The 13,541-nt window shown below is 35.6% G+C and overlaps 1 protein-coding gene across 1 annotated transcript in view; it reads right to left on the bottom strand.

Annotated features, from left to right (window-relative positions):
* The window catches only part of LOC111044540 (tubulin-specific chaperone D), a 42,987-nt gene that overhangs the window by 16,456 nt on the left and 12,990 nt on the right, over window positions 1–13,541 (bottom strand). Inside the window, exons 9-16 of the mRNA XM_022329717.2 lie at window positions 13,238–13,343; window positions 12,393–12,555; window positions 9,721–9,879; window positions 6,496–6,714; window positions 4,571–4,735; window positions 3,346–3,479; window positions 2,277–2,428; window positions 1,737–1,938 (exon numbers count right to left, since the gene is read on the bottom strand). Coding sequence (XP_022185409.2) covers window positions 1,737–1,938; window positions 2,277–2,428; window positions 3,346–3,479; window positions 4,571–4,735; window positions 6,496–6,714; window positions 9,721–9,879; window positions 12,393–12,555; window positions 13,238–13,343 — 1,300 coding nt within the window. The remainder of the gene's footprint in view (window positions 1–1,736; window positions 1,939–2,276; window positions 2,429–3,345; window positions 3,480–4,570; window positions 4,736–6,495; window positions 6,715–9,720; window positions 9,880–12,392; window positions 12,556–13,237; window positions 13,344–13,541) is intronic.

Genomic DNA, 13,541 nt, shown 5'->3' with positions numbered 1-13,541 from the left:
TAATCGCGTGATTGGACCATACATTCTTCCTAATCGTCTGAATTCTCCCACGTACATTACTTTTTTAAGAGACATACTACCAGAACTTTTGGAAGATGTGCCTCTTGCAAACAGATATAATATTTGGTTTCAACATGATGGTGCCCCTGCTCATTTCGGAAATGTTGTTACGGACTTTCTCAACATGACCTATCGTCAGCGGTGGATTGGGCGGGGTGGACCAGTACCGTGGCCCGCACGTTCACCTGACCTCAACCCTTTAGATTTTTTTTTCTGGGGCCATATGAAAGACCTTGTTTACAGCACGCCAGTAGAAAACGAAGAAGACCTTGTGGCAAGAGTGGTTGCTGCAGCAGGTGCCATTCAAGATGATGAAAATGCTTTTATAGCAGTTCGACGGTCCATGATTGAAAGGTGCAGACTGTGTAATCAAGTTGAAGGACGGCATTTTGAGCAATTGCTGCATTAGTATCAGTGAACCGATTTGAGTGAAATTAATATTTTTCAATGTAAAATAAAATTTGGAGGAAAGTTATTCTTGTATATTTCTGTAATAAGAACGGTTTTCATGAAATTATAAAAAAAATTAATATTGATCTTTAAATGGTGAAAAGTGGTCATGCATGCAGTACGAAAAAAATTAATTTCTCTGTTATTCTTCGACCAATCTTAATAAATTAGGTATCATTGGAATCGTGAAAAAATTTGCTAACTTTTTTGTCTCTTGTAAATTTTCTGTAAAATGGACGGTTTTCGAGATATTCGCCATCAAAAATTTAAAATGGCCGCCATTTTGAAAAATTTATATAACAGAACTTGGTTTCGTTGCAAATTTAGCTGCGATGTTTAAAATTATTATTTTGTATTGTTCTATGTAAATATCACAGCCTTGCCTTGAACTACCAAACATGAACAACTTCAGATAAATAACAAGCTATAGTCGAGTTGAAGCATCTTCCGATTTCGTCTGGAGTGACAAACTAAAGGTCGTCAAACACTTAGCAATGCTAGGCTGAAATAAGTCTTTGGACGACGTAGCCGATCTATCTCTCAATTTTAGACCAGTTATAGAATAGACACGCTGGGAAGTCTAGCCTCTGAAGCCAACATCTACTGCCATATGGCCCCATCGTGACGTCAGCATCGGATATAAAACGTTTCTGTTGAGTTTGTTTACATTGTTTTCCATAGCAGATTGTGTCTATTTCAGATGGAAGTAAATTATTATTTATGAAAATGGTAAACTCCCGCTGAAATAGACACAATCTGCTATGGAAAACAATGTAAACAAACTCTACAGAAAAGTTTTCTATCCGATACTGACGTCACGATGGGGCCATATGGCAGTAGATGTTGGCTTCAGAGGCTAGACTTCCCAGCGTGTCTATTCTATAACTGGTCTAAGCTGCCAATGTTGAATCCATGCTACGCAACCTAAACTACCTATACTGTTCAGACCAGCGTAGCGTAGTTTCAACATTGGGAGATAGAACGGTCTTTCCAAGTTGGAGGGTGATGGAGTCAATAACAACGAGAAATAAATAAATAAATATTTTCAGTCGTATCCAAAGCATCAAAAAGGCTACTCGGCCTCAAAATTTGGTGAATGAGGAGGCTGAACTGAAGCCGTTCTAATGATTTTGAGTTGAATTTATTATCAATGATTTTGAGCCGAATAAATATTATCAACTTGAAGAAATATATCCATTGGATTGTTCAAGTAGAAATGAACTGACCAAACTTTCAGTAAGTCCTCCGACACTGGCGATGAACCCGAGCATCACATTGTAAGAGAAGGCGGGCAGATTGATGAGTGGCACAAATCGCGGGAATGTCTCAGCCATGCTGCTCCAGTCGATGTCACTGCTCTTACAAACACTCTCTGCGAAAATGGCCATCAGCTCTGTTTCGGCGGGAATGTGAGGCACTTTTGGGTCGCTGCAAAACGAATCAATATCAAATATCGAATCTTTTAATTGTAAAGTAGGAAACAAACTATTGAAGGGGGAGTTTTGAATTTATTTCTTTGCATTATAAGATTGATTAATAAAGTATTTAAATAAAGCTACTTGAATTGTTTAATTATTATAGAAGTTAATTCTAGTACCCTATTAATAAATTTTTATTTGAGCTCAACTAGTTTCTAAAAGGATAAAGAGGGGACTTGTAATTTTCATAATAACCAAAATTTAATTTAATAATACAATAAAGGAAAATATAGAAAAAAGTACCGAAATCAAAAACTGAAATATTATTACAGAAAAATGAAGATTTACCTGTAGAGAAGAGAGCAGAATATCTTAGCGGCATGAGCTCTCATTTTGTCTATCCTCTCCACAGCCTGCTGACTTATCCCAATCACAGTTTTCTCAATCAAGTCTGCATCTAATAGTGCACCGTCCTCCTTGACACACAGGTTCACCAATGTCTGTAAAAAACAATAAATCATACTGCAATTTAAACATTAGCAATGCTTTACATAAAAGTATAATATTGAGGAACAAAATCTACTAAAACCGTGGAACTATAAGGTTATCTAAATATTTACAACTGCATCATGACTTTAAAACGTGAATCTCATTATACTCGGGAATCGTTGTCAGACTGGAAGAGCCAATCAGCAGTCACATTTTGGCTGCTCTTTCAATTAGTAAAAAACATGTTAATACATTTCTGAATAATACCTACTACTTTTGTAAATATGCTTTTCTTAAAATGGTTGTATAATTTAGAATAACTCTGTATCATAGTATTAGAAATATGTAAGATAGTTGTTTTCGACTGAAATCAGATAATGCAATAATTCACATTGCGAGCTCAACTTTATTTCGAATGATTGAAAAAGGAGCTCAGCAATCATATTCGCCTTTGAATCATCATTTCTCACATATAACCGCTGAAATTTTACCGTAGCCCATAAATTATCGTGCATGGTTGCACGTACTCTCTCAAATATAACCGTGATTAATAGCTGATTGATGACGTCTCCATTTCATCTCATCACGTTTACGATTAGAGCTGCACAAGAGTAGGCTTACTGCGAACAGTGAAAATATAATTCTTATACATTGTAATGGTATTATTCACACTCAGTGGGAATGAGTGGGCTAAGTGGGAATAGTTCATTTAGAACTTGGAGAAATTAAATTTTCACTGTTCACTGTTGTGTTCAAATCCTGCTTCAACTACGACTGCATTTGGTATGCGAACGTGCAAACGCTAAGTGGAAAAAATACACATTTGTAAAAATCAAAGATGATCGGTTATAAAGATAGAAAAACTGAAATTTGCAAGCGGGCCAATAATTTTAGTATCCAATTCATAGTATTTGAACATTGAACTCACGCTAAGACCAGTCATGGATGCTTCCCGAACCCAAGAGCCTACATCTCCTCTGCTATCCAAGGTGTACTCCTCCAATCCTTCCAAGAAGCATTCCATCAGATTACGCACCAGAGGTCTGCAAGACTCGTTCTCATCTTCAAACAAAAAACTGGATGGGAATCATCGAATGCTAATGGTGAACAAAACAAGTAGCTAAGGTATTTCAAAGATACCTTATTTTATAGGACCCATTACACAATCATATGTATGAATAATAGCTAGTGGAAAGATATTCAACCAAATGTAATTGGAGATTTGATTCCCTATTAGGATATTATTTTGACTCGTAATTAGACTATCAAATATTTGATGACTATTAACGATCATACATATCACAGTGTAATGGTCCCATAAGGGTTTCATGACACCTGCATAACAAGTGAAAATTAGCATAAATATGTATTTGATTGAGATTTCAAATAGATAGTGACTGAATAATAATATGTGGACTTGCAAATATAAAAGTGGCCGGAGATTGACCAAAAATAGCTTAAAAGCCACTGTACTGCTACATTAAACATGATATTGTGCAATGAAATTTTTCAAGAAGATTCGATCTAAACTGTAGACTAGTTTGAAAAAAGAATGCATGATTCAGTTGCTTCTACACTGATCTTATTAGACACAAATCAAATTATATCAAATCAAATTTTATTTACCAATTAACAACAGTTTTACATGAAAATGAATAAATAATTTGTAGTTAAATAATTGGCGTGGCTAGAAAAAGAAATCTTGTGCTCTAGCACGAGTTCAAAACATTTCTTACCAATATTTTAACATGATTTTAGAATTAATACAGCTATTTATAATATAATCCAGACCAGTACAATACAGATAGACAAATAAAAATCATATACTTAATGTCATATAATTAATCATATAGGCTATAATATTGCCCACCCACAAGCCAATAGCTTGTGTGGGCATCACTCTTCTGTTCTAAGTTAGTGATCAACTACTGTTAAAGATTAAAGGATAATCTACATTTTTTTATTATGATTGAAAATAGTTGGATAAAAATATGACTAATCATCATCCGTCTCATTGCCAACGCACAAGTCAATAGCCCGTGTGGGCATCACCCTTGGGAAACAAATTAGAAAAAAATGTTCTGAAAGCTTCTTGTAGATTTTTTTTTCTTTTTGCATTAAAAAATGTTTTAATCTACAATTTTTGAACTGACCTCCTGGACCGACTCCAACGGTACTGCATATTTCAGTGAGAGATCTGATGGCGTCTCGCCTGGACTCGGCCCACTTGGCGCTCAGCTCTGTGATCTTGGTGCATTCCACCAGGCCGAGTATCACACTCTTCAGACATCCCTTCAGCATGAACGCGGGCAGGGAACCTACAGTAATATCTCAGTATTAGATGATAGGTATTTTCTGAAACAATGACTAGAACATTTTATCGTAATTTTCTTTCTGAATAAAATAAATAAATAAATTATTGCATTTAGTGATCAAAATAAAAAATATTTTTTTCCTTCTAATATTATATGTTTGGCATTAATCAACCTCATGAATTAAATCCTTCCGGGGGAACCGGAAGAATCTTTCTGATTATATTGGGGTTTCAAAGCTTGATTCGGAATAGTTAACAATCAACATATTGCGTATGTAATTGAGACTCTCAAATTTTTTCTTATACTCTTCCTTTTCCCTTTGAAATCCATTTTCTCAACCATGGCTTTTCTAATCAGTTCATCCGTTAGAAGACGTTTTTCTTTCACATGAATTTCGTGAATTAATCGACGAAGACATCGGTCAAAATCATCCAAGTCAATAACGGGTTTAATTCTTTTCATCTTATTCGGTGTGCTAAACGACCTATCCATGTTTGTTTCTCTATCCATGTTGATACTCGCAGTCTCACTTATATTTTTGAATTCCTTGCGAATATTTTAAACATGCAGCCGCTCTCCTAACTTTAAAATTCCTTGGAGACCAAAATACGATCTTCCGACTACTTATGACAATTGAAAAAATTATTTCAATTATTTATGAGAAACTTTCTCGCTTTCGCCACCCACTTATCTTTTGTAACAAAAAAGTTTCCAGTTTGTCGAAAATTTCATGTTTTCTGCTCGAAATATCTCGACATTGAAAACATAATCATTAATTAAAACATAACTATAGGTCGGATAAAAATTATCAAGACACCAATAGAAAGGACACATTCTCCACGTTAATTTGATATAAAATTATTACGCATTACGACGCCCCATGATTCTGAGAGAAGTGATATTCAAAAGAAAAACCAATTTTCGCGATGTTTCCAATTTCATCATAAAAGTTAAAATTCCTTTTAATCCTTCAACCCTGAATCTTTTTCAGCACTACTAGGACATCGGGGATGATATTCTACATCCAATTCTGACGTTGAATTGGAAATTTGAGAAAGTTGAAATTTTACACGAATTGGCAACCTTGTAATTTCTTCGGAGGGCCAAGCCTCAACTTATTTTACACAGACTATAGTGGCCAAGTCAGGTTTGTATGGTGGGTTCTTTATTCTTTATTGATTCATACAATAAGTACATCATCAAAAATGGTAGGGAGGGAAAACTAAGGTAACCTTGTGTTATTCCTCACCCAAATTTAGATAAGGTTACATATAGTAGGTCACAAAATTTATAAAAATCATCCAATTTGAATTGTTACAGAAGCCGTTTGGTTGTAACTTGTAACAGTACTGTGAGTCTCAGATCTCATGCATAACAACGATTTCGGAAGTAATTTGGACTGACGTCTTTAACTTTCTCAAACCATTCACGCACAGTATCATCACTTATACCGTTTCCTGCGTGAACTTTAATAACTTTTCGTTACATTTATGCAGAACTATTGCCTTTTGCTTGCATTTCACAAAAACAAATAACGCTACGAGACTATCACTTGGTGGCAGACTCAAGTGAGGCGGCCATGTTTGTGGGTCTATAGCTCGACAAAGATTGACGATCTGGCCACACCGATCGCAGGTGATTTGGTGGGGATTACAAGCTGTAAAGTTTTGTGAAAATCACCCTCCTAACGCTTGTCTGTGTCTTATGATATGTGATTGGAGGTTGAAAAAATGACCCTAGTATGTGTATTGCACTGCACTGACCTAAGGCCAGCGCATAGCCCATCCTGACGACCTGCACACTGTTCGCCAGCTGCTTGGTGTACTTGTCAACCATCTGCATCTGCTGCTCCCTGCAGACAGCGCCATCTGTCGGCCGCCGGTAGTACTGCGTACAGAGAGCAGGCAGCGCCTCGACCGCTTTCGCACGAACGTTCGCCACCTCGTGGCACAGGCACTCGTCCAATAGCATGCGCCATTGCTCTGAAACACATCAAACATTCAAATTCGATTTTTATTCCAAAATTAAATACAATTCTGCATTTTTTAGTTTGAACGAAATAATTGTATTATTATTAGGTATATATATTGTTAATGAACCATTTCACAAATCTGCACTTTTTTAACGTACAAATTTGCTATTTTTTTAAAATTCCACGAGAACTAACTTTTTTTTAAATAAATTTTGCTCGAAGCCTTTCGCTGTGATGACACAACAATGTCAGTTTTTGACCACAGCACAATCACATAGATATGGCCACCCCTTCTATCGGAGGAGACGATAACCCGTTGGTCCCGACGGGACAACAGTAGTCGTCATCTCTCAGCAACATCCCTCTCACTCATCACCCACGCACAAGCCTAAGAGCTTATGTGGACATCACCCTCAGTATTATTATTATAATAATGTATGACGAGATGCATGTCCTACCGTTAGGCCGGTAGCAGACGAACCACTATCGCATGTGGGATGGGATGTGGGACCGACATACCACAGAACAATACGACAAACGCAGAGTCTTTCACACTACATTTGAGAAAACGCTCATTAGCGCGATTGTGGTACAGAAGCTAGGGAATGCGAGGTGATCAAACCAGTGGTACCACAATCGCAAGGAAAATAATCGCTACCACAGCGCGCAATGACATGTGGAAGTATCAGTGCCACTGCCATGCTTGCCAATGCATTCAATATGTGCTGCGTTTGTGGTACCACAGAAGGAAAATAGTAGCTCCCACATCCCACATGCGATATTGGTTCGTCTCCAGCCGGCCTTAGTGGCCAGCCTAACAATGCCTGGGAACAGAATTTTGAACCAGCATGTAAAAAGATTATTATTGAACGAGCGAGCGTAGCTTAGTTCTATAATCTGTAATGGCAACCAAGCATTGTTACAGAAATGAGAAGAGCCATAATTCGTTGGGCCATGTGGAACGGATACCGATAACCCGTTTCTATATCAGCAACCGGGTGGACAACGGAAACGAAGGTCGACCACGGAAGAGTTGAGTGGAGGACCTAGAGGCAGAGACCTTCAATCCTTGAGCGTAAAAAAAGGTGGAGACAGCGAACACAGGACAGAGCGGCATAGAGGAGGCTTGTGGAGGAGGTCAAGGCTCTTCTAGGGCCGTAGAGTCAATGAGTGGTAAAAGTAGTAGCTAGGTTTTACATTTGACTTGAGGCTCGATAGACATGAAAAGTCAATATAGACATGAAAAGGTGGTGCGCTTGCAATGTATATTGTAGTTCTGATTTTTTAATATATTATTTAAAATTTTACTCATTTTTGAAAATTTATAACTAAGTGCTCATTAGATAGAGAGTTCCGAATGATCTCATTTTTTTTATTCAGAATTTTATAATCTAGAAAAAAAGGCAAGAGCAAATTTTTCTGTCCGATTAATAGCTGAAAACTAGAAAATGAACCGAAAATTTGAGGTTTTTGGACCACTCTGTAGCACAAGCAAATTTTGCATGAAAAATTTGTTCTTGACTTCTCTCATGTACCTAAATAATAATATTTGAAAAATCAGAACTAAATATTCATTACAAGCACCAATGTATATAGTGACTGGACTACGAGTCGTTGTCAGTGGGTGCTCGACGATAACTTTGAAATGGTTTTATCAATTAACTTCAAATTTTCAACACATATTTTTAAACCATTTGTCAGGCAGATCGAGTTTGTTCGCCAATGAGATTTACTGACTATTTTATACTTTATAAGGCAAGAAAGAATACATGCTAAATAACACTCGATCTACACCGTTGCACATTAAGTTAGGGATTAGTGAGAAGTTAGATAGAGGAAAGGTTAAGGGTTGGGTTCATGCTTCAACATGACAATATTTCGTACTAGTAGTTCTGCGAACAGTACACCTCGCTCATGAATACAACTATCAATCTGATGAAAAGGGCCAGTACAGTAAGTACAGTATATTGTGAAGATTTAGCCATGATTGTCATCTATTATTTTCTCCATTGAAAGTGCTAGAGACACTGTTTCCAGGGACACCGGACTTATCAAGGAGTACTTTTAAATCAAATACATACCTTTTAAATGAAAAAGACTAAGAAATTGTCAAAAAACACAGATTTATTGATACTCAGAAAGACCGGTTTCGGTCATTATCAGAGTTTATCAGTGATTGACAATGGTGTAATTACCGAAACCGGTATTTCTAAGTATCAATAAATCTGTGGTTTTTTGACAATTTCTTGGTCTTTTTAATTTAATGTTAATAATTACCACAATATCAACTTCTCAACAACACAAAAAGGAAGAAAAATTACCTTTATACCTTTACATACACATTTTTTTCTCTACAACTGCAGTATTGGACTCCAATACAATAAAGATTTTTTTAAAATAATTTATCCAATAATTTGTTAAATCAATTTAATAATAATAATAATATGATTCAATTTAATTATTCTATCTCATAATAATAATCTATTTTATAATGATATATTTTTAGAATAAGATAAAACAATATTAGTATTATCTGCAAAAAAATCTGGCAGGAACGAGAATTGAACCTGGGTCCCACAGAGTGACAGACCACGGTTTAACCGACTCGCCCACCATGTATTGAGGTTGGTTTGGTTTTTTAAATATTACAAAAAAACCAGAGGTTTTATAAAAAAATCGTTACACATACGTTTCTGCGCTTTGTTTCAAAGAACTTTCATACCAAATTTCATCCAAATCGGACAATAACTGCGACTGTAACTGCGGTACAAACAAACAAACAGACGAAAGCCGATCGAGTTGAAACTAAGACCTCAGCTTCGCTTCGGTCAATTATTTGATTATTTCAAAATTAAATATATATGATACTGTACCTATTTTCTGATATAGGTAGCTTTCAGTTGCAGCTGATATATTGTTTCAAAGAATTGTAGTACTATTATTGAAATCACATTCAATGAACTCAGATTTCCTTAAACAATGAACACATATCTTTGAATGACAGGTTGTAACTCACCAATGACTAGTGGCTCATTGAACTCAATTTTCGCCATCGAGCACTTCTGAATGAGGTGACAGAAAGCCAGCTTCATCAGTTCGCCACTCAATCCCATAAAGAAATTCCTGTCGTTGTAAACTTTTATAAGATTTTTTACTGCTTCCAAAATAACGCCATCTTAAAAAAATAATACTTGAATGTTATTTACACAGAAAATCTTTGTGTGATAAGTTTAACGAACATAATTATTAATAATAAGAAAAAACAAAAAAATATAAACAGAGAATATTGTTCGTTATCAGCCTGAACTTCTGTCACTTGGGCTGAGGATTATCAGAAGGTCTACTTCAGTTGGCATATTGGTATTAATTTGAAATTCCATTTGTAGCTGATGTTCGATTCTTCCTCCTCCATTTTCATTTTTTCTATTTAGTAATAAATTGCAAGTAAATTACCATATAGTGAACGTGTAGTTTACACGCTATCTAGTATAAATTTGTTTTCAATTAATTAGTCTATAAAGATATTCTCTTCGAACTGTCAAATCAAATCAAATGAATCTGTTCATTTTCTCAAAAAACATGATACATGTTATAGACAGCAAAAAAATTAAAATTCAGTATTTACAGCATTATAGCCTAACTAAGCATAAACCTATTATGCTGATAATAAATTTAATGTTTAATATCGGGGGACCAAGCTTCACTCTGGAGTACAAAGCATAAGCAATTTATTACTAAAGAAGAAATTATAATATATTTATAGTTGATACAGAAAGGTTCTACCTAATCACAGTGGATTGAGATTAATTCTTAGAAGAATGCAAAAATTTCTCTTACAAAGGCCCGGTGACACAAAAGCCGGTTAAATTTTAATCCTGATTAATTTCACATGTAGCCTACCAAATCATAGAAGACCATTTCAAGAAGATGGCTTCTCTGATTGGTTATACTGGAATTAATCAGGATTAAAATTTAAACGGCTTATGTACAACCGGCACTTGATTGAATGATTACAAAAGTTCAACATCTGAGTCATAATATTGTATCAGTCCCACACACATGCACTCGCTTACTCACTTCCATCATCAACAGACGACGAAATTATCAGCTGTTTTTCCAAGGATGAATAATAATTATACTTTTAATGTCCTTCAGCAAGTTTTCCCAGAGAGAAGACCGAGTGCAATCGATTTTTTATATTATAAACCTACTGTGTTCTGAATTTCGTGAGAATCGTTAGAGCCGTTTTCAGGATCCGGTGACATACAAACATCATCATCATCATCTTACGTACAAGGATTAGGTTAATGCCTGTTCCGACTTACAAACAGCTTATTAATATCTATATTTCAATTACAAAATTACGCTATAATTTATACAAGTAGTGTATTTATTGCCATCTCTTCCGTGGCCTACCAATAGATCTTTTCCCTGCCGGTTTATAGTTCAATATCTGTAGAGGAAGCCTTTCTGCCGGCATTCTTTCCACATGGTCTTTCCACTGCTTCCGGTATTGTGTGACTTTTTCCAACAAGCTGTAAATTCCTAGCTCTGTTCGGATATAATCGTTTCTGATGTGGTCCCTTCTATCGCAGCCCTTGGTTCTCCGGAGGAATCGCATCTCTGCCGCCTGCACTCTACTCTCTAGCGGTTTAGTTGTAACCCACGACTCGCTTCCGTAGAGGAGGACTGGAGCAGCCATTATTCTATAAAATTTCATTATAGTTTCTCTCCGTGCTTGCTTCCCCAAGGTTCTGCTAATATTGCCACATACCACTTGAAATTTTCCAATCTTTTTCTCGATATCCAAATCTTCACTATAACTGATGTCGCATCCTAAATATGTATATTTCGACACTTGTTCCAGAACTTTGTTGTCAATCACAATTTTTGACCGGGTTGGATGTTTATCTGTGAAAGCCATAATTTTTGTCTTGTCTATTGATATTTTAAAACTGTACTCTTTACAAATTTCGTTAAGAACATAAACTGATTTTTGGAGGTCATTTTCACTGTCTTGAATAATCCACAAGTCATCAGCAAACAGTAATGCATTCAGGTACTCGTCATTTGTTAGTTTAATTCCTAAAGCTACTCTACATTTCCATTTTCTGAAAATGTGGTCCACATAAATATTAAATAAAGTGGGTGATAAGCTGCACCCTTGTCTAACTCCTTGATTTATAATCATTTCGTCTAGTCGATCTTTACCTGTATTGATTACTATTTGCGTTTTATTGTAGAGCGATTTAATCACATTCACCAGGTGTAGAGGGTATCCTCTCTCTTTAAGAATGTCCCACAAACGGCATCGGATCACTCTAATCACTGACAAACTTACATACAAACATAAACATCTAAATATATAAACAGAAATTGCTCGTATAGGATAAAATGTTTCTAGAACTGTCAGTATTCGATAATAATAATAATAATATCGAGTGACCAGGCTGGCCCAGGTCTAGTGTCAGAGTTTTCAGGTCGCAATTTATCAATTTCAGGGCCTCTGACATGACCTAACGACTGCTGTTATTCAGCATTCGATGAATGGGAAACATTAATATATTATTTATAGTAATGCTGACAGTTTGAAGTGAATCTAAATATAAATAACATAGGACTAAATTTTTTTGAAAAATAAAAAACTACTGTAACTGCATTCTAGAGATGAAAATGATAACAGCTTACCTACTGCAATGTTCAGAATGGATAGAGCATGGATGACTTCTCCCAAAGCTATGACAGCTCCATGTCTGGCATTCAAATCAATTTGATTGGTTTTCTCCACCAATTGATAAACCACAGTTTTCGACATGTATTCTGGAGCTTTATCAGTCAGCTTATGTAATGCCTATGACAAAATGTTCAAGATTATATTTCATTTGAACTTAGAGCAAATCAAATATCACAAGAATAATGAAACGACTGTGAATGTGAAGAACAAGATCAACGGATTAAAAAAACCAGTGAAAGTAATGACGCTGTTAAACTAAATAAACTTCTATAGCTACCAAAATGGAATATATAGAAGCTTCATCAAATAGGTCACAACATAAAATACGAATCTTATGTATTCGTTTTTCGGAAGTTACGTCAGATTTAGCGTACCTGCAAACTCAAATTTAGATCACACTTAAACTATATAATAATAATATCGAGTGACCTGTCTGGCTCAGGTCTGGTGTCAGAGTTTTCAGGTCGCAACTGATCAATTTCAGGGCCTCTGACATGACCTAATGACTGCTTACTTGAACTATGAAAAATGTTTTTTTAAAAACTCTACAAACTAGGAAAAAATTGTAGGACAGTTTAGTGTACCATTTTTATTCATAACTCAAGAATCAACTGTTTTCTCATTCATCTTTTTCTCCAATATAATATGAAAAATGTAATGTAATATGAAATTGTGTAGATGGAATGAAATCATCATGGAATTTAATAATGGGTACTGTTCAATCATCAATAGCAGTATCCTCTTTTCGATGAGTAGAGAATTATACAATTGAAATAGTTATTGGAGATGAACAACTTACTTTACTGCTGAGTTCTCTGATGGCTATGTCCCAATGATCTAGTTTCTTCTGAACTAGGTGATCAATCAATGCCACAGTGTACTCTTCATACTGGGATATGAAGTAACTGCAACGACAATTTGAACAAATAAATTGGAATAATATTATCGAATTGCATTTTACACTATTTTTTACGTTCATCAATTGGAAAGGCAGCCACAAACTAACCAGTAGGCCTATATTCGCAAACATAACAGCAGAGACAAAACAGATACAATATTATTCATAATCGATAAAACGAAACACTTTTATTGAAATAGATGTT

Source organism: Nilaparvata lugens, chromosome 8 (assembly GCF_014356525.2).
Source record: "Nilaparvata lugens isolate BPH chromosome 8, ASM1435652v1, whole genome shotgun sequence".
In the NCBI taxonomy this organism is placed as follows: domain Eukaryota; kingdom Metazoa; phylum Arthropoda; class Insecta; order Hemiptera; family Delphacidae; genus Nilaparvata; species Nilaparvata lugens.
Note: the sequence above shows the minus strand (reverse complement) of the source record. Positions and strands in the feature narration are given on the sequence as shown.